At 33.7% G+C, this 27,700-nt stretch overlaps 3 protein-coding genes across 13 annotated transcripts; 2 read left to right on the forward strand and 1 right to left on the reverse strand.

The window, feature by feature from the left end:
- Positions 1-19: 19 nt before the first annotated feature.
- LOC111401774 lies at positions 20-6,673 on the forward strand. 2 transcript variants are annotated; one of them, XM_023029662.1, is made up of 8 exons: positions 20-1,099; positions 1,183-1,304; positions 1,379-2,922; positions 3,349-3,622; positions 3,784-3,832; positions 3,947-4,191; positions 4,322-4,429; positions 6,381-6,673. In XM_023029662.1, the coding sequence occupies exons 1-8, from the start codon at positions 38-40 to the stop codon at positions 6,613-6,615; spliced, it is 3,639 nt and encodes a 1,212-aa protein (XP_022885430.1). In that variant the 5' UTR covers positions 20-37; the 3' UTR covers positions 6,616-6,673. The 2 variants fall into 2 exon arrangements, with proteins under 2 accessions (XP_022885430.1, XP_022885431.1); XM_023029663.1 differs by lacking the exon at positions 3,349-3,622 and having other exon boundaries at positions 1,379-3,196.
- Positions 6,674-7,629: 956 nt separating this feature from the next.
- LOC111401775 lies at positions 7,630-9,669 on the forward strand. 4 transcript variants are annotated; one of them, XM_023029667.1, is made up of 3 exons: positions 7,630-8,060; positions 8,833-8,928; positions 9,056-9,669. In XM_023029667.1, the coding sequence occupies exons 2-3, from the start codon at positions 8,872-8,874 to the stop codon at positions 9,404-9,406; spliced, it is 408 nt and encodes a 135-aa protein (XP_022885435.1). In that variant the 5' UTR covers positions 7,630-8,060; positions 8,833-8,871; the 3' UTR covers positions 9,407-9,669. The 4 variants fall into 4 exon arrangements, with proteins under 4 accessions (XP_022885435.1, XP_022885433.1, XP_022885434.1 ...); XM_023029665.1 differs by having other exon boundaries at positions 7,631-8,304; positions 8,816-8,928; XM_023029666.1 differs by lacking the exon at positions 7,630-8,060 and adding an exon at positions 8,072-8,304.
- A 5,033-nt stretch (positions 9,670-14,702) lies between these two features.
- Positions 14,703-27,030, reverse strand: LOC111401776 (E3 ubiquitin-protein ligase MARCH1-like). Of its 7 annotated transcripts, none has more exons than XM_023029670.1 (8): positions 26,806-27,029; positions 23,890-24,208; positions 23,599-23,684; positions 22,572-22,718; positions 20,694-20,796; positions 16,443-16,555; positions 15,949-16,075; positions 14,703-15,119 (listed from the first exon to the last, which is right to left on the reverse strand). In XM_023029670.1, the coding sequence occupies exons 2-7, from the start codon at positions 24,119-24,121 to the stop codon at positions 15,983-15,985; spliced, it is 774 nt and encodes a 257-aa protein (XP_022885438.1). In that variant the 5' UTR covers positions 24,122-24,208; positions 26,806-27,029; the 3' UTR covers positions 14,703-15,119; positions 15,949-15,982. The 7 variants fall into 7 exon arrangements, with proteins under 7 accessions (XP_022885438.1, XP_022885436.1, XP_022885437.1 ...); XM_023029668.1 differs by lacking the exon at positions 26,806-27,029 and adding an exon at positions 25,699-25,718 and having other exon boundaries at positions 23,890-24,209; XM_023029669.1 differs by lacking the exon at positions 26,806-27,029 and adding an exon at positions 24,575-24,795 and having other exon boundaries at positions 23,890-24,209.
- Between the last annotated feature and the right edge of the window lie 670 nt (positions 27,031-27,700).

Raw genomic sequence — 27,700 nt, forward strand, 5'->3', positions numbered from 1 at the left:
ATCTTTGGTGGGTGACAATGTGCGACTGCCTTCAACTATGAGTTCTGGATCTGCTGCTCCTTGTGATGCCACCAATACTAACAACCAATACCAGAATTTTATGGGATTCAATCATTTTGGACCCAAGTTTCAAGGTGGACCTCGTCAAAGACTGCAGCCTGAGAAGTCTCAAAGGCCTGTTTCCTTGGAGGAAGAAGGCAAGTGGTCGGGTAGCAGTTCACTACAAAGAGTTGCTGAAGGGAGTCAGATGTATAGGAATGCCTCACAACCTTCTCTTGATGTAGAGAAAAATGCTAAGAGCATTTCTACTCCTTTGGTCCATGAGCACAGTGGAGCTGGACAACTGCCAAACAATTGTAATAATTCATCAGCTCTCTCTTATGGTGGAGATCGGGTGGTAAATGACCGTGAGATTGGAAACTTGTCACAAAATTCTCAAAGCAATCCAATAAAGGCGATACATGAAGCAGCGGATTATAGACGTTCTTCATGGACGTTAAATTCTGCTCCAAGTTCAACTGTTGAATTGGGTAGTCCTCAAGTAAATAAAGGAGGTTGGAGTTTGAATGATGCTGCTTTAGTACCTAACTCAGTAACCACAAGGGTTGATGAAGAAACCAGTCCATTTGTTCAAAATAATTATTTATTTCAACAACAGAAGAATGCCAACTCTTTGGTTAAATCCCCAGGGGGTGACGGCTTGGGGAGAATGCTGCACCAGGTTAACGAAGGCAATAAGGAGGAAATTGCAAGACATGAGACGAAGAATTATGATCTGATGGATAATTCTAATGACAGCCGTCAGTCTAACTTATCTCAGCACACTTCTGCTGGTTTCATGGGACGTGGGATGTCAGATGCTAGTGATTCACAATCTCTGGCCCCAGGGAAACAAAAGTCAATCACTGAGCGTGGCCATAAAGTTTCTGGTACTCACAAGTTCCAGTATCATCCCATGGGAAACCTGGATGAGGATATCGAACCTTCCTATGGTTTCAAGCAACCTACCCATGTACAGCGAATGTCCTCACAAAATAACGACTTTGAGCTGTCAAAGTTTCTGGGTCAGGTTCCAAAGAATTCTATAGTAGTGGAAAAGGTGAGTTGTAACTATATATAACATATATGAATAAACACCTGTCGCCGATAAGTCCAAAACTCTTCATACTTTTTAAATTACAGGGGCAGTCTTCTGATCTTCAAATAGACGGTAAAAACCCTGATGAGGGGCCATCCCTTGAGAATCAGTCTGGCTATGGCAGATCAGTTGATACACACACATCAAACAAGGCTTCTCCATCAAGGTAGTTCATTATTCGTGTATGTTTGTGGAATTTTTGCAGCATTAGCTTTTCTTTGACTTTTTTATTCTATCCAGTCAAAACATGCTGGATCTTCTTCACAAGGTGGATCAATCGAGGGATCAAGGTATTGTGAGGCACTTTGATTCTTCAAATGGTAGTGGACCATCTCAACTGCCTGAAGCAGAAAACTGGGATGGGCTAGTTGGCCGCCTTCAAAATACTCAATCTTCTGTCTCTCCAGGTTTTGGATTACAACTTGGTCCCCCATCTCAACGCATTCATAAACCTGACCGTTTGTTGTCTTCTCAGAATGCTCAACATGCTTTTAACTCTTTGCATTTTAGTCGTACTGCTGGAGAAATTGGAGAGAAGGACCATAATATGGCTTCAACACCCTCAGTTCAATCTTTTCCTCTTTCTAATGAACAATCCCTGGTTGAATTTGAAAATAACAAATCTGGATCTCCGAGACAATATGGAACTGAAGCCTCTCTGTATAAGATACCTGCAAATTTTTCTTCTGCTCTCAATTCCAGTTTTCCCTATCCAGGAAGTCATTTTCAAAATCAACAGATAACTAGGACACAAGGACAGAGATCTCAACCTATTGATTTGTCGTCAAAGAATAATGCTTCACAGTCTATCCTAAAAGGGTCTGCGGAGGCCTTTTCACCTGATGTATCTGGCAGTGTTGCACATGATAATTTGGCTTCATTGGAGGGTATGTCACAACGAACTGGCACTAATGATCCACGAGAAAGAGGGAAAGCTGCAATGATGTCAGCCAATGATCACGTGCCGGCTTCTCAGCCTTTTTCCAGGTCTGACATTTTTCAACATGGTGCTGCTGCACAACTGCTGCATAATATGTGGGCCAATGTTCCTACAAACAAAAATACTTTGGGTGCTCCGTATCACACGGTGTCATCAAATTTTTTTCAGTCTCCCCTGCCAAATATTGTGGAATCAAGCACTTCCATCCCACTGGCTCAAGGTGATCATGATGTGAGAAAAGAAAGGAATTTCCCATCTGAGTTTGGTGCAATTCCTACAAACTCCCGATGTGTCAGTGGGGAAGAGGAAACGTTGAAAGAACGTTTTAATCAACAACTTGGAAAATCTGCCTCCATCAACCATCTGTCTGATGATTCTCCTGCAAATTCTGCTTCAACACAAAAGGATATTGAAGCCTTTGGTCAATCTTTGAAGCCAAATAGTTTCTCTCATCAAAATTTCTCCTTGCTAAATCAAAAGCGGGCCATGAAGGATGCGGAGACTGATCCAAACAATAGGGTCTCAAAGAAAATAAAAGGACCAGATAATGGTCTGACTGTTCATCAAGTAGCTTTGAACACAAGGCAGTCAAATGAACATGGTACTTTTCTTGTAGATTCATTAGGTTCTAGTACTACAGTTTCTTCTGGAGATGGAGGGATTCTAAGCTTTTCCAAGCCAGCTGACTTTTTGGAAAGTAACATATCTTCTCAACATGGAAATATAGCTACAAAACTTGGTTTTGGTCCAGATGTTTCACAAAGCAACTATCTTAGTGATACTAGAGTTGAGCAACCTCATGTTAGTCCTCAGACGGCTCCATCCTGGTTTAATCAGTATGGAACTTTTAAAAATGGGCAAATGCCACACACAGTCACCTCTTTCAGAACTGCAGAACCATCTTTTCCTCTTTCAAAATCTTCCGGTAATTTTCATGCACTTAGTCTGATGGAGCACGGAACTACCGATGCTGTTAATACATGTCAAGTTGGTCGCATCTTTAATTCTGCACCCACATCAGTAGCAACTGGGCCCAATAAGCAGAAGAATGATACTTCTAAACTTCACCCTTGGCACAAAGAAATATCACAGGGTTCACAGAACCTTCAGATTCACAGGTGGTTATGACAAATATTTTTTTTCTGTGTTATCCTCTTCTAATGATTTTTCTGTTACTCTCTCCTGTTCTTATGAAGAATGTGATTCTTGTGGCGTTCAAATATCTCTCTAATCCACTTAACATTTTGCTTCTAATGTCATCAGTATGGAACTTTTAAAAATGGGCAAATGCCACACACAGTCACCTCTTTCAGAACTGCAGAACCATCTTTTCCTCTTTCAAAGTCTTCCGGTAATTTTCATGCACTTAGTCTGATGGAGCACGGAACTACCAATGCTGTTAATACATGTCAAGTTGGTCGCATCTTTAATTCTGCACCCACATCAGTAGCAACTGGGCCCAATAAGCAGAAGAATGATACTTCTAAACTTCACCCTTGGCACAAAGAAATATCACAGGGTTCACAGAACCTTCAGATTCACAGGTGGTTATGACAAATATTTTTTTTTCTGTGTTATCCTCTTCCAATGATTTTTCTGTTACTCTCTCCTGTTCTTAGGAAGAATGTGATTCTTGTGGCGTTCAAATATCTCTCTAATCCACTTAACATTTTGCTTCTAATGTCATGAATTTTACTGTTTTCAGCTTAGCAGCAGTAGAATGGGCAAAAGCAGCAAATTGTCTAACTGAAAAGGTATATTGGGATTGCTAACTGTGCTCTTCCTTGTTCATATACTCAATTGTTTTATTTTTTTATTTTTATTTTTGTTGGGTTTGCTATGTTCATTGTCTTCTTATCTGGGGTTAGGTTGAAGATGATGTTGAATTCATTGAAGATGGACCACCTATTCATAGATCAAAAAGAAGGCTGGTCATGACAACACAGCTTATGCAGCGGCTGTTTCGCCCTCCATCCGCTGCAGTTTTCTCTGCTGATGCCAGTTTAAATTATGATAGTGTGGCTTACTCTGTCTCTAGAATGGCACTAGGTGATGCGTGCAGTGCAGTTTCTTGCTCAATTAATTCAAATATGGCTTGTAATGGAATAAACTTGTAAGAGCTACTCAATATTTGTTGAAATTGTTTTATCATGTCAAGGATTTGATCTTTTGGAATTTGTAGTAGTTGCATACGATTATTTTTCAGTTTTGATGACAATCTCAATAAATAAATTATGTTGTAGGCTTGCTGCTGAGGGCACGCCATCAAGCAAGAATGGCGATAAGCATTTTGCAGAAGTTATTGAAGAATTGATGGGTAGAATGAGGAAGCTAGAAAATGAATTCTTGAGGTACATATTTTCATCTTTATCTTGATCATTTGTTCCAACTATGATGGGGCTTATAACTGTGTGACTTCATCTAATTTTCAAATTGTTTATTAGATCTTAGCCCCTGTTTGACAACCATTATAATGAGAAATTTGGATAAAATGTATTTTGGAATAGTAGTTTTTGGGAGAATGTGTGGTTAAAAAAGAAGGAAAAGTTTTTGATTTATGAGTACTATTATTTTATCCAAGAATATGTGGTTGAAAAGAAGAGAGAAACGTCTATTAAAATTTTAAAGGGAATCAAACAAGTGCTTAGTTTTGCTTGTGAGCCATGGAAGTAGGAACTATTGATTGAGTGGAAAAGGAGGATCAATGTACCAACTGTAGATAAGTACAGGATAAGGCTTTGTTGAGTTGAGATAATCCATGTAAGTAGCAAAATATCATTACATAAATTATATCTAGAGGGTAAAAGTTAATTGGATATTGTAGTCAGCCTTCAGTCCTTGGGTGTAGGATATGTGAAAATGAGTCATTGAAATTATGGAACTGCAACCCTGCTTCTGTACTATGCTTGTTCTAGATGTCATATATTTCAATGTTCGCCTTGTTAAGAAACTCAAGCACTCTTAAATTCTGAGATGAAGTTTTTCTAATTTTTCATTCCTGGTTTTATTTTAGTACATGTATTGAGGCAAATGAATATGCATGCCCTTTGAGTTATACTATAAAACTTAATATAGTCATTCCTTCTACATTAAAATGCAGATGCCTGCCTTTTGATTTTCTGCTAGAATCTCAGGGTAATTGCCCTAAATCTTTCAAAGAAACTGGAGATAGATGTCTGAAGAATGAGACTGCCCTGTCTTGTTTATATTGAAAGTAGCTTAAAGGGCATCTTCCTAGAGCGTGTAGAGATACAGGATTTGCATTTAGATCTGAGAATCCACTCAGTGCTAGTAGGATTCCACCTACATTGGCTTGTAGATTTGTAGAACTTCAATTGGGCAGTCTTTGGTTAGCAAGAAATGGTTCCAGTGGAAAGAAAATGAAGTTAGGAACTGAATTGGAAATGACTACAGAATGGAATCTGGATTTGCCATTCGATGTCTGGATTGATATATTATTTGGAAGATTATTTGATACAAAATTTTTGGCAATTGACATTTTTTCTTTTAATTCTGCACGTCGAACATGTCTTATTAACTTGTGGAAATAAAGTGAGTGTAAGAGGCTGGATAAGAAGCACGGTCACGGACATGGACAAGTCTCTTTATGTAATTTTCTGAAAAAGAAGGACACGGACATGTTTGGGATACATTAACTTAAATTCTTTAAAATTTAATAAAATCAATGCTTTTTCGAGTTTTGATTTTTTTAAGTGAAATCTTTTAACTCGGATGAGTGGCTATTTATTATATTAGAACAGCTTCAAGTTGAACTAGTATAAAACGTAGAACATGCCACATGGTATATTGGCCATATAGGTCTTAAGAGTGTCCAGAGAATGGCGGTGTCCAATCCAACATGATGGTTGTCTGACATGGATATGTTTGTGCTTCACAGGAGGCAGGTATTCAAGAATGGTGACCTTATTCCTGAGAATCAGTTGGCAAACACAACCTTCAAGAAAAGACTCTGCTTATTTGAAATAGCTTAATAAATTCCTAAAAAGTTAAGGTCAAAGATGGCAAATAATTTTAACTACAAATTTCATGAGACCTAAAACTTTTATTTTCAACCATACTTCAATGGTTTCATCAACTTTCGTCAAAATATGCTAATTTTTTTTTTTTTTATTATTTTTATCTTAAGTTTTGTCAAACAATTCTAGTGTATTCTTTAACCTGTTCTCATAATGATGTATCTTATATCATTCTTTAATTTGCTGTAGCGCATCTCTAGATGCATCATACCTGTGCAAACGTTAATTCTTTGTTGTTCTCAAATGCTGTTTTGCCATGTTACAGCCTGGATAATTGTTCATCAATACTGAACTTGAAAGTCGAATGTCAAGATCTGGAGAAGTTTTCTATCATCAATAGATTTGCTAAGTTCCATGGTCGGGGACAAACTGATAATATGGAGACAACATCGATGAGCGATGTTATGGCAGGTACCCAGAAAACTGGCCCTCTGAGATACGTTACTGCACTTCCAATGCCTAGAAGTGTTCCTGATGGAGTACAATGTCTCTCACTATAATGATTAATTGATTTATTTTTTGTGGTTTCATGGTCGACTGGCTTTCCACCTATAGTTATNTCTCTCATTGATGATTTGTTTGACCAACTTCGATGTACTATTGTATTTTCTAAGATTGATTTGTGTTCAAGGTATCATCAACTAAAAATTAGGGAGGTTCATTCAAACCTTTCAATTCATAGATGTAGATCTCGGACCTATGAATGGGGGTAATACCTGTGTTCTCTCTCTTTTAGTGCGGTAAGTTTTTGATGAAAAATGTTGATATTTGACTCATGTTAGCATGATGTCACTAAGTCCCTATTTGGTTCGGATTAAAATTTGATTTTAATCTAAGTCAAAATTAAACAGTTAATATTAATAACATCTTTCATGAGTTTTAGAATTTTTCAATCACACATTTCAAAAAATTCTATTAAGATTTACTAAAATTTTAATTTAAATATTCACTAAACACCCTCAATGTATGCCAAAAGTAATGTCCCTTTTGACGTAACATCTTGTTAATTACTAACGGTATTGAGGTGAGAAAATTTGAGGAGGCAAACCAATTGGAGATAGCAAATTTGAACTCGATTGTAGTTGATTCATTCCCAATCAATTATTTGTGTTTGCTTGTTTGAAATGATAGATTCCTTGTTTTAAATGTTAGGCCCGTTTGATTTTCATTTTTTTGCTACAAAAATGAAAAACATGATTGTTATTCAGTACATCAAGTTACCATATTTGATTTTCTATTTCTTGTATATGTCTCATAACGATTATATTTTTCATTCTCATTCTTACAAAAATGAATACCAAAGATGACTTAAGAGCTCCGTGTGCATTATTCTAGAAAAAGGTATTGTAGTGATAGTTTGTATAAACTTTTTGTTTCAACTTTTACTAATTGAACTTTGCCAATCGACGAGTTGAAGTATTTTGGCATTTTAGAATGGAGCCACAGCGTATTGCTGTATTACAAGATAAGCGAAGAAGAGCAAGCAATAATTGACACCCTTAGGAAGAAACAACTGAGTGACACCACGAGAACTTCCGCCCTTTTCTTTCACGGAGGCTTATATTTGATTTGGTCAAAACAACTTGATCAAGTCGAGATTGATAAGTATGAAATGCTATCGTTTTAATGAAGGAAAATGTTTGAAATAAAAGTGGGCTCAAGAGAATAAGCTTGATAGGGTTATCTGAATTTGATTTTGAGCATAGTGATTTGAAGAAAAGGACTGGCAATGGAAACTTAGCAGAAACGTACTGCCAACGACATACTAAAATATGAAAAATTAAAGAGCATTAAAAGAAAGATTCGCTGTCGAATGTTTTGTCCTTAGAACTAAAATGCAGATAACCCATTACCAAATCCAATTGACTCTCTTTCTCGATCTCGGCACAGTCTCACTGTATATACATACATAGGCATAAAATGTTTGCTTCTCTTTTCTTTGTGGGTAAGTTCCATTTTAATTTTTTTTTTTCTGCTTTTTCTTTCACTAAACCCACAATGGGAATGGTGGAAAAAGGGTTTATGGACGAATATGTAATTATCTGAATTTGCTATTAATTTATTATTTTGAAATATACACATATATAAAGCACGCTCCTTTTCCCTTTCCTTTTCCTTTTCCATTAATTCCGCTGCTTTCTGTCCACTGAGGCTATTCCTTTCACGCCTTTCTTCGTGTTCATCCATCTGTAAGTCGTAAAAGAATTGTTTGTGCAAAACCGACTACATGTACTTGCTTAATTTAGAAACTTCATGATTCTACAATTTTTTGATTTAGTTATAATTCATGGATTTGCCTTTCCCACATTGTTTTGATTAACGAATTATATGTAGTTAGTGACTGCAAATTTGATCCCTTTTTTTTTTTTTTTAAACTATAGGAAATTTGGTGATAAATGAGTGAACTAGGAATGTTATTGCTACCTAAATTCCCAAGTTCGATAGTAGAATTTTATGCAGATTTCAGCGAACTGGGATTTATACAATGTGCTTTACTCATTAATTGACCCGTTTAATTCTGTATACATCTATAAGAATCTGTTGTATAATTTGCAATCTTGTAATCTGCTTCTTGATTTGCTATGCTTTATAAGAATCTATTTGGGAAAAATGTAAGGTTGAAATTTATATCTAGCCACCGGGTTATGAAGCCACTTAACATCGTTTTTAAGCATTAACTTATGGGGTGTAATGTTTCAGTATTAACACATGAGCAGGGTACAGAGCTACTTTTCCAGTCAAGTAAAACGGAAAGAATGAACATGAGGAGGCTTCTGGGATTAAAATGGATACAGTTTTGTAATCTGTTAAAGGTGAACTAGTTTTCTTGATCTTTTCTTGCTTATTGGATTGGATTCCCACCGTGATTTTGCAGCTGTTGCATTGTAATATTATTGGATTTGGCTCTGTACTTAATCTTGTAATCAATTTTTCCCTTAGTTTTCTCAACCCACTTCTCAGAAAACTTTGCGGGATAAAGCAATAGCAGTGGCAGGTAGAGTTACTGTAAAGAAGGACGGAGAACATTCGAAGGTTTCTTGTCCTGTGTGTTTGAATGTAATTCGGGCGCCCCTTGATTCTGATTTGAGGATGATACTAGCAGTGCACTTGAGTCTATGGCACCCTGACGATGTTAAGTTGCAGTGGGAAATTATGCAGAACAAAAACCAATCGAATCTTCATATGCCTTCACTTGTCATCGGAGTTGGAATTGCTGCTGCGATTGGAGCACTTTTATCTCTTTCAGCAAAACATCATCCCCGACCTTTTCCTGCTAAGACGGGAAGATAGAGAATATTAAAGTTCGTTTAGTACTGAATGAACGTTTTAAGTGATTCTGCATCAAATTTACCCTTACTTGGTGTGATTTAAATTATTTTAAGGGGCTCTTTTTTATCAAGGAGAATTTTAACTGAGATTGATTCGAGAGGCAGACAAATTCAAGTCGATACTGGACTGAAAAAGTGTCCAGTTCTGCATGTCAATGTTGTACTGCGAAACTGGTGTACTTTGAATTAGCTTTTAATACGTTAACTACATTTGTTTTCTGTTCATTTTCTTTTTTGCCTTTTATACAATTGGTTTTTATTGAATTGGCTATTGTTGTTTGTTCTTATTAAAGATGGTTGAGCAGTGCTGTTTTATTTGAAACATGACCACATTGTCTCTGATAGACTCGAGTAGGATAAAATATCTTTACATTCTTTTGAAAAACCAGACAGGAGAAATCTTAAGAGTGAAAATTACTTTAGGAGGGATGTTCTTACAATGATCAGTAAACAGATTGAACCTTGACTGTGTATAGAATTGTCCTGATTACTTAGCAAATGATGATGTATATCAACTTGTAATTACTCTTTTTTGCATTACACATCGATAAGTTAAGATTTGTCTTACTACTTGGGCACCATCTCCTTCTGGCGATTTGATATTAGAGCAACGACCCTTTTGGATATAATCCCCGTTGTGAAAGGGATGATATGAAGAGATTGGTTACGTAAAGTTACCTAAATAGGAACAGGGGCTATTGTGGGTGTCAGTTCCATAAAAGCTAAGTGGCTTGTAATGACTCTAATTGCATCTCTCATTGTTAAGATTGGACATGTAGAATTATAGTTAGTTTTGACGTCCTTCTATTACATGTTATTTTTAGCTAACGTGAAAATTTGAAAGATGACTTTCCTTTTGCAATTAGTTCGATTAATTCTTGCCACTCGAGCTCGAACCTTTCTAGATTGACTTGCACTAGAGCTTAAAGTGATCAGTTGTTAGTAAATTTATGTTAACTGATACTGAAAGTGCAATATATCTGTTTATAAAGACCATCTTAGTCCTATCATTTGAAGATTTTTCTCAAAGCAACTCCTTTCATTTGTTTAATATGAAGATGAAATTGACTGAATCTTGAACATTACCAACCATTTGGTGGTAAACGATCAAACCCATTTCCCTAATGAAGTCTCTTTCCAAAGTTTGTCTAACCAGAAGAGTTGGACAACCTTCATTATCTGTCAACTGTTATGCATGTGGTGGTTTAAATTAAGGTTGTAAGCAAAAACCGTCAAATCGAAAAATCGAACTGAAGTCGCATTTTAGAAATCGTCGGTTTGGTGCCACGTGGACCGGGTCAACGAAATGGTTTTGACCCAAACCAAATCGATCAAAATGGTTTGATTTAGGTTTGGGAATTTTAATTGTGGTTTAAAATCAAATCGGACCAATGAAAAAAAAATATAAAAATGAAAAAATTAAATTTTTTGAAAATTCATCCAAATATGTAAAATTCAAAAATTGTCATTTGTGGGTATTTTTGTCAATTTTTAATTTTCCAATACAGATATATTATTATTATCCAATAATCCTAATTTATATCTAATAATATCAAGAATAACATAATCTATCAAATGCCATTTTCCTCTTCAAAATTTAGATGAATTTCAGCCGACACCCAACACAATCTTGAGCCACCGGCACTACACATTTCTTTTTCAGATTTTTTCACGTCTCTTCAAAGTTGCATTGAAGTCCATTATACCAAATCGGAGATAAAAAGATCCTAGACTTTCGGTGATAATATTTGCTACAAATAAAGTTTCAGATCAATAATTTTTTTTGGAGCAAGCTAAGGTAAAAATCTGAAAGTAAATGCGTTTCGTAACATCATACAAACATAAATTTGTGTAATTGTTATGCTTAGATATTATAAAAAATTGCTTTATTATTGTAATTAGTTATTCTCTTTGTCTAATCAGTATCCCTTTTTTTCAGATATAATGATCACGGGATCTTGTTGGATATCATTATGTTTTTTGGGCCATATATCTAGTTTAGTGAACTTGTATTGTAATGTTATTGTATCGTCATTAGTCTAAAAAATGTGAAAAAAAATTATGTTTTAGTTTATTGTGATTTCACTTTGATTTAGTTGGTATTTAAATTTATAGTAGATATATTTAGCCCCTGTTTGAGCCATATTTTTTATATCATTATAATGAGAAAATTGACCGTTGGAGAGGAGGCTGGATCCCACACATGAAACAACAGGTCAACAAAGGCGTTTAGACTTGTGGGATGACGTCCAAATTTTCATTTTTCGTCCAAAATATTTGGTTCAAACAGGGGCTTAGTCTGTTTTAGATTTATTGCTAGTAAGATATAAATATATATTGAATTCAATAAATTAATGACATAAAAGTAGAGGGGCAAAAAAATATATGGCGAAATCGACGGTTTAAAACCAGACCAAACCGTTAGATTTAGGTTTGAAATTTTTTCAAACCGTTCAAAATGATTTGGTTTAGGTTTGGGTTTTTCTCAAACCGGTTTAAAGATTTGGTTTGAAAATCTGTCAAAAATTGATAAAATCGGACCGCTTACACCTCTAATTTAAATAAAACCTCTATGAAATATCAAAATCTCAAAGAATCCTGGACTTTCAAATTCTTCAAATCACATCGCTTGCGCCTCATAGCCTTTTGTTTTGCATTTTTATTTTGTATGGTCTTTTAGTTTCATATTGGATGTTGGTATTGGCAAGAACCTATCGGCTTTTGAAAGGACTTACCATACATAACAAAAAGTAAATGAGCCACCGCTCTCGGGGCATAGTCCAGTGGTGTAAAAGACAGGAATGAGGTAATCTCACGCCTTGTTGACAGTCGTAGTGTGAAGGTTCGATTTCTGAGACATGGAATTGAATTTTTTGTAGGCGACAGCTATTGTTCCTTGGTCTGTTGGGGCATATCCCGCGATTTACCTCCCTTACAAAACTCTAGGGACGGAACGATGGGGGCCCTCAAAATTGGGGTTCAACCTTTAAGTAAATGAGCCACCACTGAAATTTAGAAGTTGAGTGGCTTAAGGAGTGAACGAGTTTGTGATTTTCCAGAAAGTTTAGGTTCCTTTCTATAAATACGAACTATCGAACAGAAGGGTTCATCTTCTCCCGTGGTTTATTCATTTTACATTATGAGTCAAAGCTCGAAATGCTCAGAAGAAACTTAACGGGCACATTTTAGTTTTGTCCTGCCCATTACAAATTTGGTTCAAATTCGCATTTCGCTTCAACTGGCCGTAGCAACGGCTGATTCAGAAATCAGGCTACTGTCCCTTCCTGGTGGACTTGAACTTGAAGATGACAGGAAATATCAAAGAAATTGCATTCAAGTATTGAAAAAGTGATGCCTCCTTATTTAGAGGATTTGCCGAGTAATGAAAAGTGAAATCATAATCGATTCACCGTTGCCTTGGATCCTCAAGAAGATGGGGATAAAGACTGGAATATATTGCTATTCAACTCGAGGATGGCATGCTTGGCTCTAGGATTCATGATTCCATAGTTTTTGTTACGCCTCGGACTTCGAGGTAGTCAGCTAAGCAAAAGCAAGAGGCCACTTAGGGCATCTCCAATGGTTGCACCATTGCACCATTTTACACAATTTTTTGGTGTCAAGTTGCTCTAATGCAACACCAAACTTTGTACCATTTTGGTGCAAAGCGTAAAATATTTCTTTTGCCCTTATTTAGCATTTTCTAAATAAATTTGTTAAGATTATTTATGTCATTTATGTTATATATTTTTCAATACAATAAATTATTAATTTTTATTAATATTAATATTAATATTATTTACATTTAAAATAAATTTTAAATGTAAGACATAATAATTAATAAATTAATTAAAAAACGAAAACAATTTAAAATACAACAAACACGATTATTTATTAAAGTTAACACAAAATATATTAAACAACGGCATACATACGATAATCTAATTTGATTTCATATTTTCGTTGTTCTAGTGTTTTTATTAATTGTTCCGTGTTTTTTATATTTATTAATGAATTTAATCTTTTTCGTAATTTAAATTATTTATTTAGTAATTTATGTATTTATAAAATAATTAAATAAATAATATTTCAAATAAATAAATTATAAAGAATATAAAAAGGGAAGAAAATGGTTAAACAATGTTCATTTGGTATAACTTTTAGTGTAATGGTTGGAGATGAATTTTAATTTGGTGCAAGATTTGATGTAAAATTTGGTGCAAAATGGTGCAAAATTTGGTGCAGGGTTGGAGATGGCCTCAAGGTCTGTATTTCGCTTCGCCTTGTCTCTTTACATGTGCCCTCTAAGGCAATTAGGTAGTTGGGCGAACCCCTTTGACACCTCGCCCGAAGTGATACTTTCGAGTGAGGTGGCACCCTGCTGCTACATCACATTTTCAGGGCATGGGCAACACCTCGATCAAGTCATTGCAAACTTGATTTATTGATTGACATGATCTCTCTATAACAGCTAACTCTTTCACAAGAAATCTGCTCGACGCAACTTGTCAACACCATTGAAGAACCGGGTTTGTTTAAGGTTTATGATTAATAGAAGAATTTTAATAGCTGTTAAGTGGGACGAGTCTTGTGAATGTTGAAACTGTGCCAACAGGTCCGACAACATTATTAGAGTGAAGCCACGGCGATTGAGGGTTTCACGATGATGCTGAAGATTGTAAAATGAAATTAATTATCTCCACGATTTTGTGATTTTGAAATCTGTGGGTGAAATTAATTAACCTAGCAATCCTGTTTTAATTAAAAAATCATACCTTATTCAATAACAAAGTTTTCACAACTATTTTTAACATAATAAAATATATAATTAACGCTTCATTTTTTAATAAACTTAGCTCTGACGATTAATGATTATTAAATTTTAAAACCATAATTTCGCTTAATTTTCTCTTCAGAAAAAGTGATTACCTTTCCTCAGTATTAGAGGGGAAGTCCCAAAACAAATAGTATTTGGGATGAATTGTAGGATTTAATCACGCTTCTCCCATCAACTATAATTTTTTGATGAAAGTGGTAAAATCGTCATTCAGAATAACTTCATTCGAGAGCTTAGAATTTCAAATGTTCATGAAATTTGTTGACTCCAAAAATAAGTACATTGTCTTTGAATAAAACTTCTACAAAATTATAGTAGAAGATGGAGAACTTGGATGAAGCAAAATCATTGACAAATTTGTTGTAGCAGAAGATGGATGAAGGTTCTAACAATCAATTTTCGTCTCGACAAGTTCAAAATGTGAATCACTTGAACACTACAAAATAAATTTGAGTGTTGCTATGAGTACAGGAATTATTGAACAGAATCTATACAGAAATTCAACACAAACACACATACAGGGGGTGGTTGGTGTGTTTTTTTCCAATATGAAACTCACATGGGCCCCACCCTATATGAGTATCCTGTTTTTCTTTTGTTGGAATAATTCTGTACGTGCAGAATTATTGAATAAATTTATACAATCGAAATCTTGAAGTAAAAACATACAATGTGACTTGTAAAGACGGCTTTTCTATTCAGATATCAAGGCTATAATAACAAAAAATACAGTTTTTAAATATGTGGAATGAGTATCAATGCAGGTCATTGTGAGGTTTACATGTCAATATCTCCATTTTCAAAACTGTAATACATCCACAGCAACATGGAGGACTCCCTGGAAACGGATACTTTTGGTATTAGAAATACATTAATGTAACCAAATTGCACATTTACCCCCACATTTCATAAAGTTTATGGAAAATCAGCTCAGATTAAAATACTAGAACACAGAAGTATGTAGAAAATAAGTAGAGCACAGAATCGCGCAGAATCATGTGGTGCAACTTCGTGCAAGAAAAAATCATGAGCACAAGAACCACACAGGTTTAGCAAGTTGCCATATTGGCTTATTGGCCGAATATGCCACCACTGAACTTCGTGAAACCTACGACGTGAATTCTATAAATGCACGAGAATTGGGCGTTCTCTTCACATGGTATCCACTAAAACTCTAAAAAATTAAAAGCGAGGAGTCCTGGGGTCAATCTCACACATTGTTTGACAAAGCTAGATCTGCATCGTGACAGCAAGCTAAACAATATCTTGTCAGAAGTCTACGTAACGATGAACGAATCACGTGAGAAGTCCTTTGGCGTGTGAATCATTGCATACCTACCAGTTAAAATTTACTTAGCCGCATTTTTATTTTGGATTGACGTCACATAAACTTGAAGCAATAATATTGTCAGAATATTTTCTCCTCTTCAATCAAACACTCATTTTTCATTTTGATAATACGATGTTGATCTCAAATTATGAGATAAAACCCATGAAACTTTAAAATTTCTCTGGTGAGGACTAAGGAATGCTGTGGCCAACTAGTGCCACATATTCATCACTGGAAATAAAAAATAAAAAAATAAAACTGATGCGAAATATTGGATTTTTCAATCACATGTATAAATTATAGATAGATTGGACAGAAAACAGCATTCAACACTTACAGAAGTGACTACTAGGCAGACAAAAGTTCTTGGCTTAATAGAGGCCCAGCATTCTCAGCTCTGTTACATGGCTAGGATCAAGTTCAGGCACTTCTTTAACAGCTTCTCGATCTTCTACCACATATTCCTGAAAAAATAAAACTAAAATCAATTTCAACTCAGAAGATGTAATGCTTTAAGATCTCACAAATTTTTTTCACCAAAATTTCAATAAAGAAAAATAGATCCTCTTTTCTAAATTTAAGTTTGTATCAACCACAAGATTCTACTCCTGTAAGTAGATATATCATGAATGGTTAAAGAAGGAAAAGAGACTTTTTAGTGAATAGATCAATATTTGAACAACATTGACCGCCTTGGGTGAACAGGGGGACAAGATGCTAAGTTTCTTTGATTGACATGACCCATTTTGATTCACTTCATATTATTTTTCACAAGCACAAAAGTGCATATCCACAAGTAAATAGTCCAGAAGTCAATAGGAAACATTGAACCTTCGTTAGTTCTTGTTTGGCAAGAACATGGTAGTGGCGCTCATTGATCCTCTGTCCACATATTATTGCAATGAAGAATCCATAAAGCAATCCCACCAACACAATTGCTAAAACTGCACAGCGGGAATATATCAAGATGGTGAAGTGACAAATCTAGCTTGCTAAAAAAAAAATAGAAGATACCAAATTAAGAAAGTCAAGTCGACGGAGGGGAGAGGAAAGGTTCCCTTTTTTTTTTTTTTTTTTTTTGTTAAAAAGTTTTTTTTTTCCCAAAAATTTAAAAAAAAAATAAAAAAAATTGGTTTTTAAATTTTTTGCATGTTGATTTATGGGGTCTTAGAACATCTTTTATCAATACGCACTCTTTGTAAGAAAGACGGCTGCACTTATGCATTGTAACCAAGTACTTAACACATTCTCAGTGGCATTGCTGGTATGTAGAGACTGTTTCCAATGACTGGAATAGCCCACTGGCCATAAATTGATCTTTCCCTTATCATCCAAATGCAATGACTTGTTGTAAGATAGGTGATGAAGTTTACAAATATGTTAGTTTAATTAGACCCGGAAGAGCATGGTTGTCTTCTGATATACAATAGTTCCCATGAGAAATCCTCTCGTGCCGACGAATCAGTTATCCCAAAGTTAGAGAAAAACATAAAGCAGATTACAGCAATAGGCAATTAATAGCAAATTAATCTTGCTTCAATGCTACTAATATATAACAAGAGTCATACGCCAACGATCTCTAGAGATGCTCAAGACTAATGTTGTTGCAACTGACGAATCACTATTGTCTAATCAGTACACAGTCAACAATGAAAAAAAAGTATATAATATAGAAAATAGGTGTAACACCCCGAACTTTTTTTACTATTTTTCATATGGGTCACTTAGCAAATGAAATAATTCATGTTTAGATTTATCGTCACACTAAAGTCCAAAGGTTAAAAGATAAGCTCAACCCACTTATTCGCATAAAAGATTTACCATGCTTACGAATTTTTAGAATTTATCGTAAGCTATTTGGATCTAATATTTAAGTATTTTAGAAGTTGATGAAATATTATATTCATTTTGTAGCTCATTTTAAATAACATAATTTGGGCTCAAGAAAAAGAAATTTTGAGTTAGTCATGTCTGAGCTATTTTAATAAAAAGAAATGTGTTAACCTTTAATATTTTATTAATATAAATAAATAATAAAAAAGAAAAAGAAAAAAGAGACGAACTTTCACGTAGGAATTTGAAAAGATATTTAACATAATTAAGTCATAAGTAACCTTATTGATTTTGAATTATATCACCAACCTTTTGAATTCCTTGAAAGTTACATGCGAGTGATTATATATAGGGTGTGAGGTGAGAGTGTTTTGTGTTATAAATTTCATAATGTCATTTTTATTTTAACACACACACGTACTATTCACTTTCACATTATCATTTTAAACCACTTTTTTTTGGATATCAATTGAGGTAAGAATACATGGTGCAAGTGGTAAATTCTTATTTCTTGATATTTATGTAAATTTGACATGAAATACTATAAGGCCTCCGGGTCGAATTCTATGTTAAATCCTTCGGGATGGACTGTTAAGTCAAAGATGTTAAATCTTACGGGATTGACCATTTGGTCAAAGATGTTAACTCTTACGAGATATGGGGATTTTTAAGAAATTCCTTGAACTCTAAATCTAAGAAATGTTAGTATGTTATGTCAGTTTTATATTTCTATCATGTGAATACGAATGTGTACGTATTCTTACCGAGTGTTTTCAAAATACTCACTCTTACTAAAATTTTAGATTAGAACGGGTCGTGTGGACGCGTGGAAGATTGACCGAGTGACGCTTATGGGGTCGGCAAGTAAATTTTCTAGAAAATATAATTGTCAAACTTTTATTTGAAGAATATCTTCATATTGAATTCTGTGCACATTGTTTACTAGTTATTTTTATGCATTTTCAACACTTAATGAAAGTAATATTTCCGCTTAAATCAGACAAAGAAGATATTGGTAACACCTCGAACTATTTTTATTTAAAAATAGTTCTAAAAATGAAAAAGATCTCGAGGCGTTATAGAATGGTATCAGAGCACGAGTTTAGTTGATTCTGTAGATTCGTCGTTTTTTAAAAAATATATATTTTCTTCATCATGTTTAAGTGTGATTTACATCATTACATGTATAAATTTTTCTTAGAATAATAATTTATTTTGAAGACTTAGTAGTCTGCATGAAAAAAATTATGACACTATAATGCATCAATGTTTCTCTTCATTTCAAGTTTAACAATGCAGTTTTATATTTATTGATATAAATTAGTCCTTATCTACGTTAAAGACGAGTTATTTGAAGAAATATGCTTTTAGGTAGGAAAAAATATTTCTTAATATATATATATTTTTTAAATGATGTGTTGTAAGGATTTAAATTTCACGTGATTATTCACTAATTATATCCTCATAGAAACTACATGTAATTAAACCTTTAATGTATCGTAGTAGTTAAAAAAAAAATGTTCTATATGTGATGAGATTTTAATTAAATCATAAACAAGTATTAAAATAAGACCCATGGCAATTAGCGCTCGTCAATCTACTACCGTCCGATGAACCCGAGGTATAAATAAAATGTTATGTTTAAGTTTGCTCTCAAGCATGATTTATAAATCATTTAAGCTTGATTTGACGAAATGCTTATGATGTTTAGAATTAAATATGTTATGCAAGTTATTATATTGTTTAATATACATGAAGATATGATGATTAGTCATTATATTAAAAGCCCAAGAGCATAATGTATAAGTTGACTAATAAAGATAACGCACGATTGAATATTTATGTGATAGATGTGGCTGGAACTTATGAAACCACTAGAAAGAAAAGGAAATAAAGGTAAAGTATTCGAAGCTTTTCAATTAAATAAAATAATTTCGAGGACGAAATTAATTTAAGGGGGAAGGGATGTAATACCCAGAACTTTTTTTTACTATTTTTCATATGGGTCAAAACTTAATATGGGTCACTTAGCAACTGAAATAATTCATGTTTAGATTTGTCGTCACACCAAAGGTTAAAAGATAAGCTCAACCCATTTATTCACATAAAAGATTTACCTTGCTTAACGAGTTTTTAGAATTTATCGTAAGTTATTTGGATCGAATATTTAAGTATTTTAGAAGTTGATGAAATATATGAAATATTATATTCATTTTGTAGCTCATATTAAATAATATAATTTGGGCTCAAGAAAAAGAAATTTTGAATTAGTCATGTCCGAGTTATTCTAATAAAAAGAAATGTGTTAACCTTTAATATTTTATTAATATAAATAAATAATAAAAAAGAAAAAAGAGACGAACTTTCACGTAGGAATTTGAAAAGATATTTAACATAATTACCAAAATAATTAACCTAATTAAGTCATAGGTAACCTTATTGATTTTGAATTATGTCACCAACCTTTTGAATTCCTTGAAGGTCACGTGCGAGTGATTATATATAGAGTGTAAGGTAAGAGTGTTTTATGAATTTCATAATTTCATTTTTATTTTAACACGGACACGCACTATTCACTTTCACATTATCATTTCAAACCACTTTTTTGGGTGTCAATTGAGGTAAGAATACATGATGCAAGTAGTAAATTCTTATTCCTTGATATTTATATAAATTTGACATGAAATACTATAAGGCCTCCAGGTCAAATTCTATGTTAAATCCTTTGGAATGGACCATTAGATCAAAGATGTTAAATCCTATGGGATGGACCGTTTGGTCAAAGATGTTAAATCCTACGGGATATGAAAATTCTTAAGAAATTCCTTGAACTCTAAATCTAAGAAATGTTGGTATGTTATGTCAGTTTTATATTTATATCATGTGAATAAGAATGTGTACGTATTCTTACTGAGTGTTTTCAAAATATTCACTCTTACTAAAATTTCATATTAGAACGGGCCGTGTGAACACGTGGAAGATTGACCGAGTGACACTTATGGGGTCGGCAAGTAAATTTTCTAGAAAATATAATTGTCAAACTTTTATTTGAAGAACATCTTCATATTGAATTCTGTCCACATTGTTTACTAGCTATTTTTATGTATTTTCAACACTTGATGAAAGTAATATTTTCGCTTAAATTAGATAAAGAAAATTTAGTAACACCTCGAGTCTATTTTTGTAAAAGAATAAAATAATGAAAATAAAAAGGATCTTGGGACGTTACAATAGGTAAGAGTCATTTACCTGCCATTGTGTAGAATCCATACGGATGCTCTTCGTAACCAAACATTTCCCTGAGTTCTTCTCCATAAAATTTGTACACAAGTATACCTAGAAACGCAACAATCTACAGAAAGTCCTAGTGTAAAAATACTGTTTAGTTTAATTGAAAACTGCAACTAAACATGAGTTCTTTCACATCTACAGCATGTTGGAAGCAACAACACCATAAAAGCAAAATTCACAAGAACAAGAAAGAACCAAAATAACTGGAAACAAGGAAGAATATTTGTATTCTTTCATACAAACAGCTTACAAAATGAAATAATTCAACTTTTTAATAAATTTTCATCTCAAGGGATGATTACCTTCTTTTTTCTAACCCTACCTATTATTTCTACAATTAAGTAAAGTTCTCCAGCCGACCATACTTGTATTTCCAATGTGTCAAGAAATTAGAATTTATCAGCCTTCGCAGAATTGAGGGACATGTTTAAATAAATTTCATGAGCAAGTGATGCAAGATACAATGTTAACAGTAGATTAAGTTATTAAAAACCAGGGGGATTAAGTTATTAAAAACCAGGGTCAGAGTCTCGGATTTTTAGTGAGTTTACTGAAATCAGAGTCTCGGATTTTTAGTAAGTTTACTGAAGCTAATGACATATTCAATAATTCAGTCGGCTCTGAAAGTGTTGAAGCACATCTAGTCCATGTAGATAATTAAAGCATTGTCAAATCAAGACAAGTATCGCAAACTTAAATTATGAGAGATCTCCCATTCCAATTTCCAGTGCGAATATCTAAGAGCCAGAGATGTTTACCATAATAAGGGAATATAGGCGTATTGTTGATTACTTTTATGGTGGTATTAAAGAAAAAGGAAGAAACTGCAAGGCATTTAGATGTAATGTACAATAGCTCAGTATTAGTCTGATACCAGAGGGTTGTTATAACTTTTGAAAAATCTAAGCCTACTAATTGACTTGTGACGAGTTATTATGACAAGGTAACAACCTGCCTGACTCTCTTAGAAACCCTTTTGCAGAACAGTTACAGCATTAACTGGTCATCCCACTCGGGCAATAATCTGATTGCTTTTGTGTATATAGGAAAAGTAATCTGGAAAATTCTAGGAGGTTGGACAATCAGAAGAAAACAGGGAATAACAGATATTATTAAAGTGGAATAAGGGGGAAATAAAAGATTCACAATGGGAAACCTCCATATGTCGAACAAACAATCGACGATGAAATAGTTCCCTTAGTTATATAAAGTCAGCCTTGGTCTATAATCTGTAGTGACTCCCATCGCTACATTACAGGCTGCGCCACTTGGAGCTCCACAAAAATTTATACAAAGTGGAGAGACTATGCCTATGTTTGGCCCCCATTTTTACAAAAACTCATTTTCAACCACGTATTCTCCTAACAAATAATTTTACACATAAATAGAGAACTTTTTCTTCTTTTTTAATCATACCTTCTCCAAAAAATCTATATTCCGAAATAAAATTTCTTACCAAAATGGGGCTCAAACAGGGGCTAAATGGAAACCATACATGTGACCTTATAATGGATGGATGCCACAACATACAATTAAACGCCTCGTGGATAATTATTTAGTAGCAAGTAGAATGGCTGCCTTAAAGTATAAACAACAGCTGAGAATAAGCTAGGTTTGAAATCAAATAGGCCAGTATAAGAGCAAAGTTTAGACACTACAGATGATAAACTAACAAATATAATAACAAAAAATAGATATAAGAGACAGATCTCTGTCCTGTCATCTTTGTATTTAACAGGATACATAGTTTGATTCAGTGATCGGTTCAGTAATTACAGCACTAACCATAATATAATATTTTGACGAAAACTGCAGCCTAATGGAAGCATTTCATACCAGCTGAACAACAACAAAAATGACTGCATGGTCCCTTGCAACAAGAAATTGAAATTTTAACCTCAGCCACCAACGGTCAGGGGGGACATTTGCACGCAATATAAACATTGCCCTGCATTCTGTACAGTGAGCAAAAGCAAAGCCCTCCTGAATGGTGGAAGGCAGAAAAACACAAATAATGAATAAAAATACTGCAGACAGGAGAAACTGTGGCTGGGCTGGGTAAAAATACAAAATGAAAAATTTTCTTTAGTTAATACAATATGTTAGTGAAAAGGACAAAACTACAGAAAAGATTTCAATTATATTATGTGGAATCGTCTACATTCGAGGAAATCCAGCTAATGAACTTTCTTAGCAAGTCCAGTTAAACTGTCAAAGCAATTGATATGAACAATATTTGATGACATTTCCAAGATATATTACAATCAGCCAACAAGCACCATAAACTGAGTTTCTGAATAGTAGTGCCTTTTGTGGTTCTACTCCCGTCCAAAAAGAAAATGGGGAAAGAAATAGATAGTTAAAAACCCATGAGGATGCTACAAACAACAAGAACATAGGTGTTATTCCATATAAAATTACAGATAGTGAAATTAATATAAATTTACTCCAATCAAGGATTGGATAATCCAGTTGTTGGCATAAAGATCATGTGGGGTCGTCAATAAAAGCATTCTTATTCTTTATTCTTTATTTGCTAATTTACTGATTCTATTTTACATGTATCAAATTCATGATAATAGGTAAGATGCATCTTGGGTACCAGCAACCAGCAAGCAGCCAGCATAACAAAATGAAATATGATATGGACCAAATAATTCGAAAGCATACAGCTACATTATGATATAGGCCAAACATTTTGATAAAAGCATAAAGTTGCATTTCAGGTGGTAGGATTTTCTTGTAAACCTGGAAACATTTTCTCCTAAATTTTAGACTTACAATTTAAGAGAAAGCATCAGCAAAGTTTCTAAGGTATAAGAGATCAGAAAAGTTGAGACTGATGAAAAGAATACAATTTTACCTTTGTTGACCTCCAATTATCTAGACATGATCTGTGGACAAACTTTTGGGTGCCTTTACAATGGCACGGTGCAATCAAATCTTCTCCTGAATATAATTATGAAAAATTCAATAAGAAGACAATAGAATTGCTAGTTTCTTGAACGGGAGAATAAATTGTCAACTTATCAAAAACTCATCCATACCACAGTAAACATCTTTCTAGCAGAAATATAAAGACTTCTTGTCCTTACTCATTCTGGTGACTAGGCAACTCATTAGCTAAAAGAAAACGTAAATAATGAATAAGCACCTTCAGTATCAAGGCATATACGGCATTGTTGTTGGTCTGTTTGCACCAGAGAGTAATTTTCATGAACATCAGGACTGGGAAGGTCATCAGCAGATATAGAACAATCGCCACTCACAGTTATTTCAATTGAGGATGAAGATTCCTCTGATCTCTCAACTCTACTAGGCTGCGACAAAATGGGCTCTGTTTCTGAAATATCGTCTGTCCGAATATCATTCGGTACTAATTGCATGGCTAAAAATTTTGAATGCAAATTAAATTGCAACAATCATATCCAAAGCTACTATTTCCACAGACCATCTCAACAAAGATTAAAAAACCTGCATAAGAAGTTAGAAGATCAGATCAAGATTTCCTCCGTTAGTTTCAGAGACAGTTTAGAAGGCGAGATGCTAATTACAAGCTTATACTAAACAGTGGAAAGTAACTTTAACCCTCCCTTCAGGAGATATTAGAGTTATATATGAGGGCCTAAAAACACTTTGATATTTTTTAATAAATTCTAAAAATAGCTCAGTACTTATTAGCTGTTGTAGGAAAGTCTAATGCTTGGTATGCCCCATCTTGGATGCACTATCAATCTATCTTGCAACAGAAAATGATCCTCAAATAGTATTTCAGTGAAGCCAGTAGCCACATTTTAAAAGCATACCATCTCTAGCCAGCAGATTAAATTTATGCTCACTTCATTGAATGCAGAGAATTGCATTTCAATCCAGGAATTCTATGGCTTAGCAGAAGAAAGGAAAGAAGTCCATGCACTACTCGTCAAACTAACATTTCAGTGGTAATTCCAGAATGGTATAATCTCTTGCCATTGTCAGGGGCGAATCCAGGACTTCAACTCAGTTAGGGTAGCCATTGATCATTGGTTGTTGACTATCGATAGTCAACGGTCGTATAGCGATATCATTTATTAATATTAAATAAAATAATATTAAAATTTCTTTAATCTATATGTAAATACACTAAAATGTAAAAATCGTATATTTATATTTTATTATATTTCAATACAATCCGAAATAATATAAATTACATAATACATAAAATTTCTTTGTGTTATCAATACTTAGCAGATCGTTTGCTTGACTAAAAGTAGTTGAGAGATTAGACACACAACTACAAGAACTAGATCGAGATTTAGTTGAAAAAATCATTCCATAATCAGTATGAGAATTGAACGTTAATCAAACATTAAATGTAATTAAAATTAATTTTAAAATATAATTAAAGTTTTAATTTTCGATTCTCTACACCAATTCATCGCAAATTATAAATTCCCCAATTTCTCATTTTTAATTTTCATAAATCACATATTCACATTTCACGATACTTAAATTAATTTTTAATATCATAATTCATAGTAAACAAATTTTCAAATTCTCAAATAACATATAAATTAAAACTCAATACTCATAAGTCATATCTTATAAATTATTAAAGAATAAAATATTTGAAACGAAAAAAACCAACCAAAAAAAAAAAATAGTCATTGACTCCCCTAGTCTTAACATATATTATTTTGCTAAATTTAAAATCAAAATTCAACAATTACCATGATGGTTAAGCTTCCAATCATTCAAATTAGAAGTTATAGGTTCGACATTAAGGAATTAATTTTGGTAAATATTGTAGAAATAAAAATTTTGCACAATGAAAATGGACGGGAAGGAATCGAACCCAAGACTTGTAATAGAAAAATGTAAGCTCTAACCAACTAAGCAGAAGAGGAATTTGAAAATAAAATGAACTATCAGTTATATAATCTAAAATTTTTATCTATTATCGACCAAAAAAAAAAATTCTCACCGGCAAATCAAGCTAGGGCAACCGCCCTAGCTGGCCAACCCTTAAATCCGCCACTGGTCATTGTCTTAGATCATTCACATAGAATATAGTTCTTAAATTAGACAGTGGAGACAGCTGCAAGAAGCCATCATTCTGCTGAAAATAACAATAATATCAAATGAGGAGAATCTTAAAAAAATGGGGTTTTGTGTCAATATAGCGAAACAAATTGAAAATGACGAAAATCTATAATATTTATCTTGGTCTAAAATGAAACCCGTCTTTTGTCAAAACTGTCACTTCCAATGAATTAGATATGTTCTGTAGGACAAAAACTGTTAGCAATATTACTTTTTATTTGAAGTTTTTTTCTTGACTTCGACGTTGATGGTTATTGTCTACTTTCTTGAACTTGTAATGGTATCCTACCTAATTGAAGTAGGGTCTCAATCTTTGTTCGCTGTCACCCCATCACTTATCTCTTTGTATATGCAAATTTATATATACTAGAATCCCAAGGATATGCAACCATATATCACTTCAATTCAGCCGGTGAATATAATATTACATGTGAAGTGTGGTGACCAAGACTGACTTTCCATTTGATTAATTATATCAATATCAGTGTAATTTCGTTGTAGCCATGAGTCAGGCTGGCATATAAAGTATTGCATTCAATCCTAAATAAAAAGTGGACCACCTGCTCGCAAAAATTATTTCAGTTATAAAAGTTATCTTACGTGCCCATAATCACAATGAAATTTTAGTTCCAACCTATATTTAAATCCACTGGAAGAATTCAGTGGTACCACATGAAGAGTTGAACTCCGGCCAACCAATTCCATTCAAGTAATAACTAAATAAAACAGTGGGAAAACAGAATTCCTCTTTATTACATTTTTTTTTCCTGGATAACAAGGCTTTGTGTGGCATTAACTTGAAGTGAGACGCGGTCATTAATTCTGCATCAGTCAGCAAATTAAAGGAATTTCATAAAGAAGATCGTCCGTCAAGCATTACAATTTTGGGCAGAATTCTTATACGATAAAAACGAGAAATAAAATTCAATGGTTTAATCATGAGCGAAATAACACAGATGAAATGATTGAAGGTGCTTAATCTGGACTGACCTGATATTCAACAATATTTGGGAATTCCACGGAGCATAATCAATGAACACATTGGGATTTGGATTGGAGATGATTCGAGGGTTTTGAATGAATTGAGGGAATTGGGAGCTGGAACTGATACCGCAGTCTAGAAAGAGAAAGAGATTGGAATTGGAATTGGAATTGGAATTGGAAAACAGATAAATGCGTCATCACCGATCGGCGAAACATTGGGCGTCTGTTTGGACGTCGACGTTGTGTTATATATTCATTTTTCAATAGAAAATTATATTATATTATATTTTTAACATTGAATAAATTTATATATAAAATTAGATAAAAATATATCACTCCAAATTCACCAATTGTATTTATTTTTATTAAATTCTTTTAAACCTTTTTATAAAATCCTAATATTCATAAAGTACCCTCTTCAACTAAAAAGAGGACATATCATGTTAAAGTAAATACATATCGATGTTGTCAAAATTGGCCCGGTCCAACCAATTTGGCTGGTAAAATTGGGAAGTCCAAAATCGGGCCAATCATGCCCGGTTAATCGATTATAATTAAATCGCTTAAAAATCCATCAAATCGGTCAGTTCAACCGTAAACTGGTGAATCGATTATGGTTTTTTCCTTTTTTTTTTTTTTTTTTTTGTGGTGTTGTTTAAAAAAATTTAACTTCATGAATGGACCTCATAAACTATAATTCAAAGGCCCTAAAAAAAATATTGGATGACATGCTCATTTTATAGGTGCATCTCTCTCGAATGGTTTTATAATCTTTTAATGGGGGATACTGTATTTTATAAATGCACTTCTCTCCAATGATTCCATAAACTTTCAATATGAGATAGTGCATTTTTTAAATGCACTTCTCTCTAATGGTTTTATAAACTTTCAATGACAAA

Source organism: Olea europaea, chromosome 10 (assembly GCF_002742605.1).
Source record: "Olea europaea var. sylvestris chromosome 10, O_europaea_v1, whole genome shotgun sequence".
NCBI lineage: Eukaryota > Viridiplantae > Streptophyta > Magnoliopsida > Lamiales > Oleaceae > Olea > Olea europaea.

Bases quoted from the DNA above. Each gene is read 5' to 3' on its own strand.
- LOC111401774 (XM_023029663.1), top strand. From the start codon at position 38: ATGAGTTCTGGATCTGCTGCTCCTTGTGATGCCACCAATACTAACAAC. The intron at 1,100-1,182 runs GTGAGTTGTAAC...TTTAAATTACAG, and splicing joins ATTCTATAGTAGTGGAAAAG to GGGCAGTCTTCTGATCTTCA. The intron at 3,833-3,946 runs GTATATTGGGAT...ATCTGGGGTTAG, and splicing joins CAAATTGTCTAACTGAAAAG to GTTGAAGATGATGTTGAATT.
- LOC111401775 (XM_023029664.1), top strand. From the start codon at position 8,797: ATGGGGTGTAATGTTTCAGTATTAACACATGAGCAGGGTACAGAGCTA. The intron at 8,929-9,055 runs GTGAACTAGTTT...TTTTTCCCTTAG, and splicing joins AGTTTTGTAATCTGTTAAAG to TTTTCTCAACCCACTTCTCA.
- LOC111401776 (XM_023029670.1), bottom strand. From the start codon at position 24,121: ATGCAATTAGTACCGAATGATATTCGGACAGACGATATTTCAGAAACA. The intron at 22,719-23,598 runs GTAAAATTGTAT...TCCACCATTCAG, and splicing joins ATAATTGGAGGTCAACAAAG to GAGGGCTTTGCTTTTGCTCA. The intron at 16,076-16,442 runs GTTCAATGTTTC...TTATTTTTTCAG, and splicing joins CCAAACAAGAACTAACGAAG to GAATATGTGGTAGAAGATCG.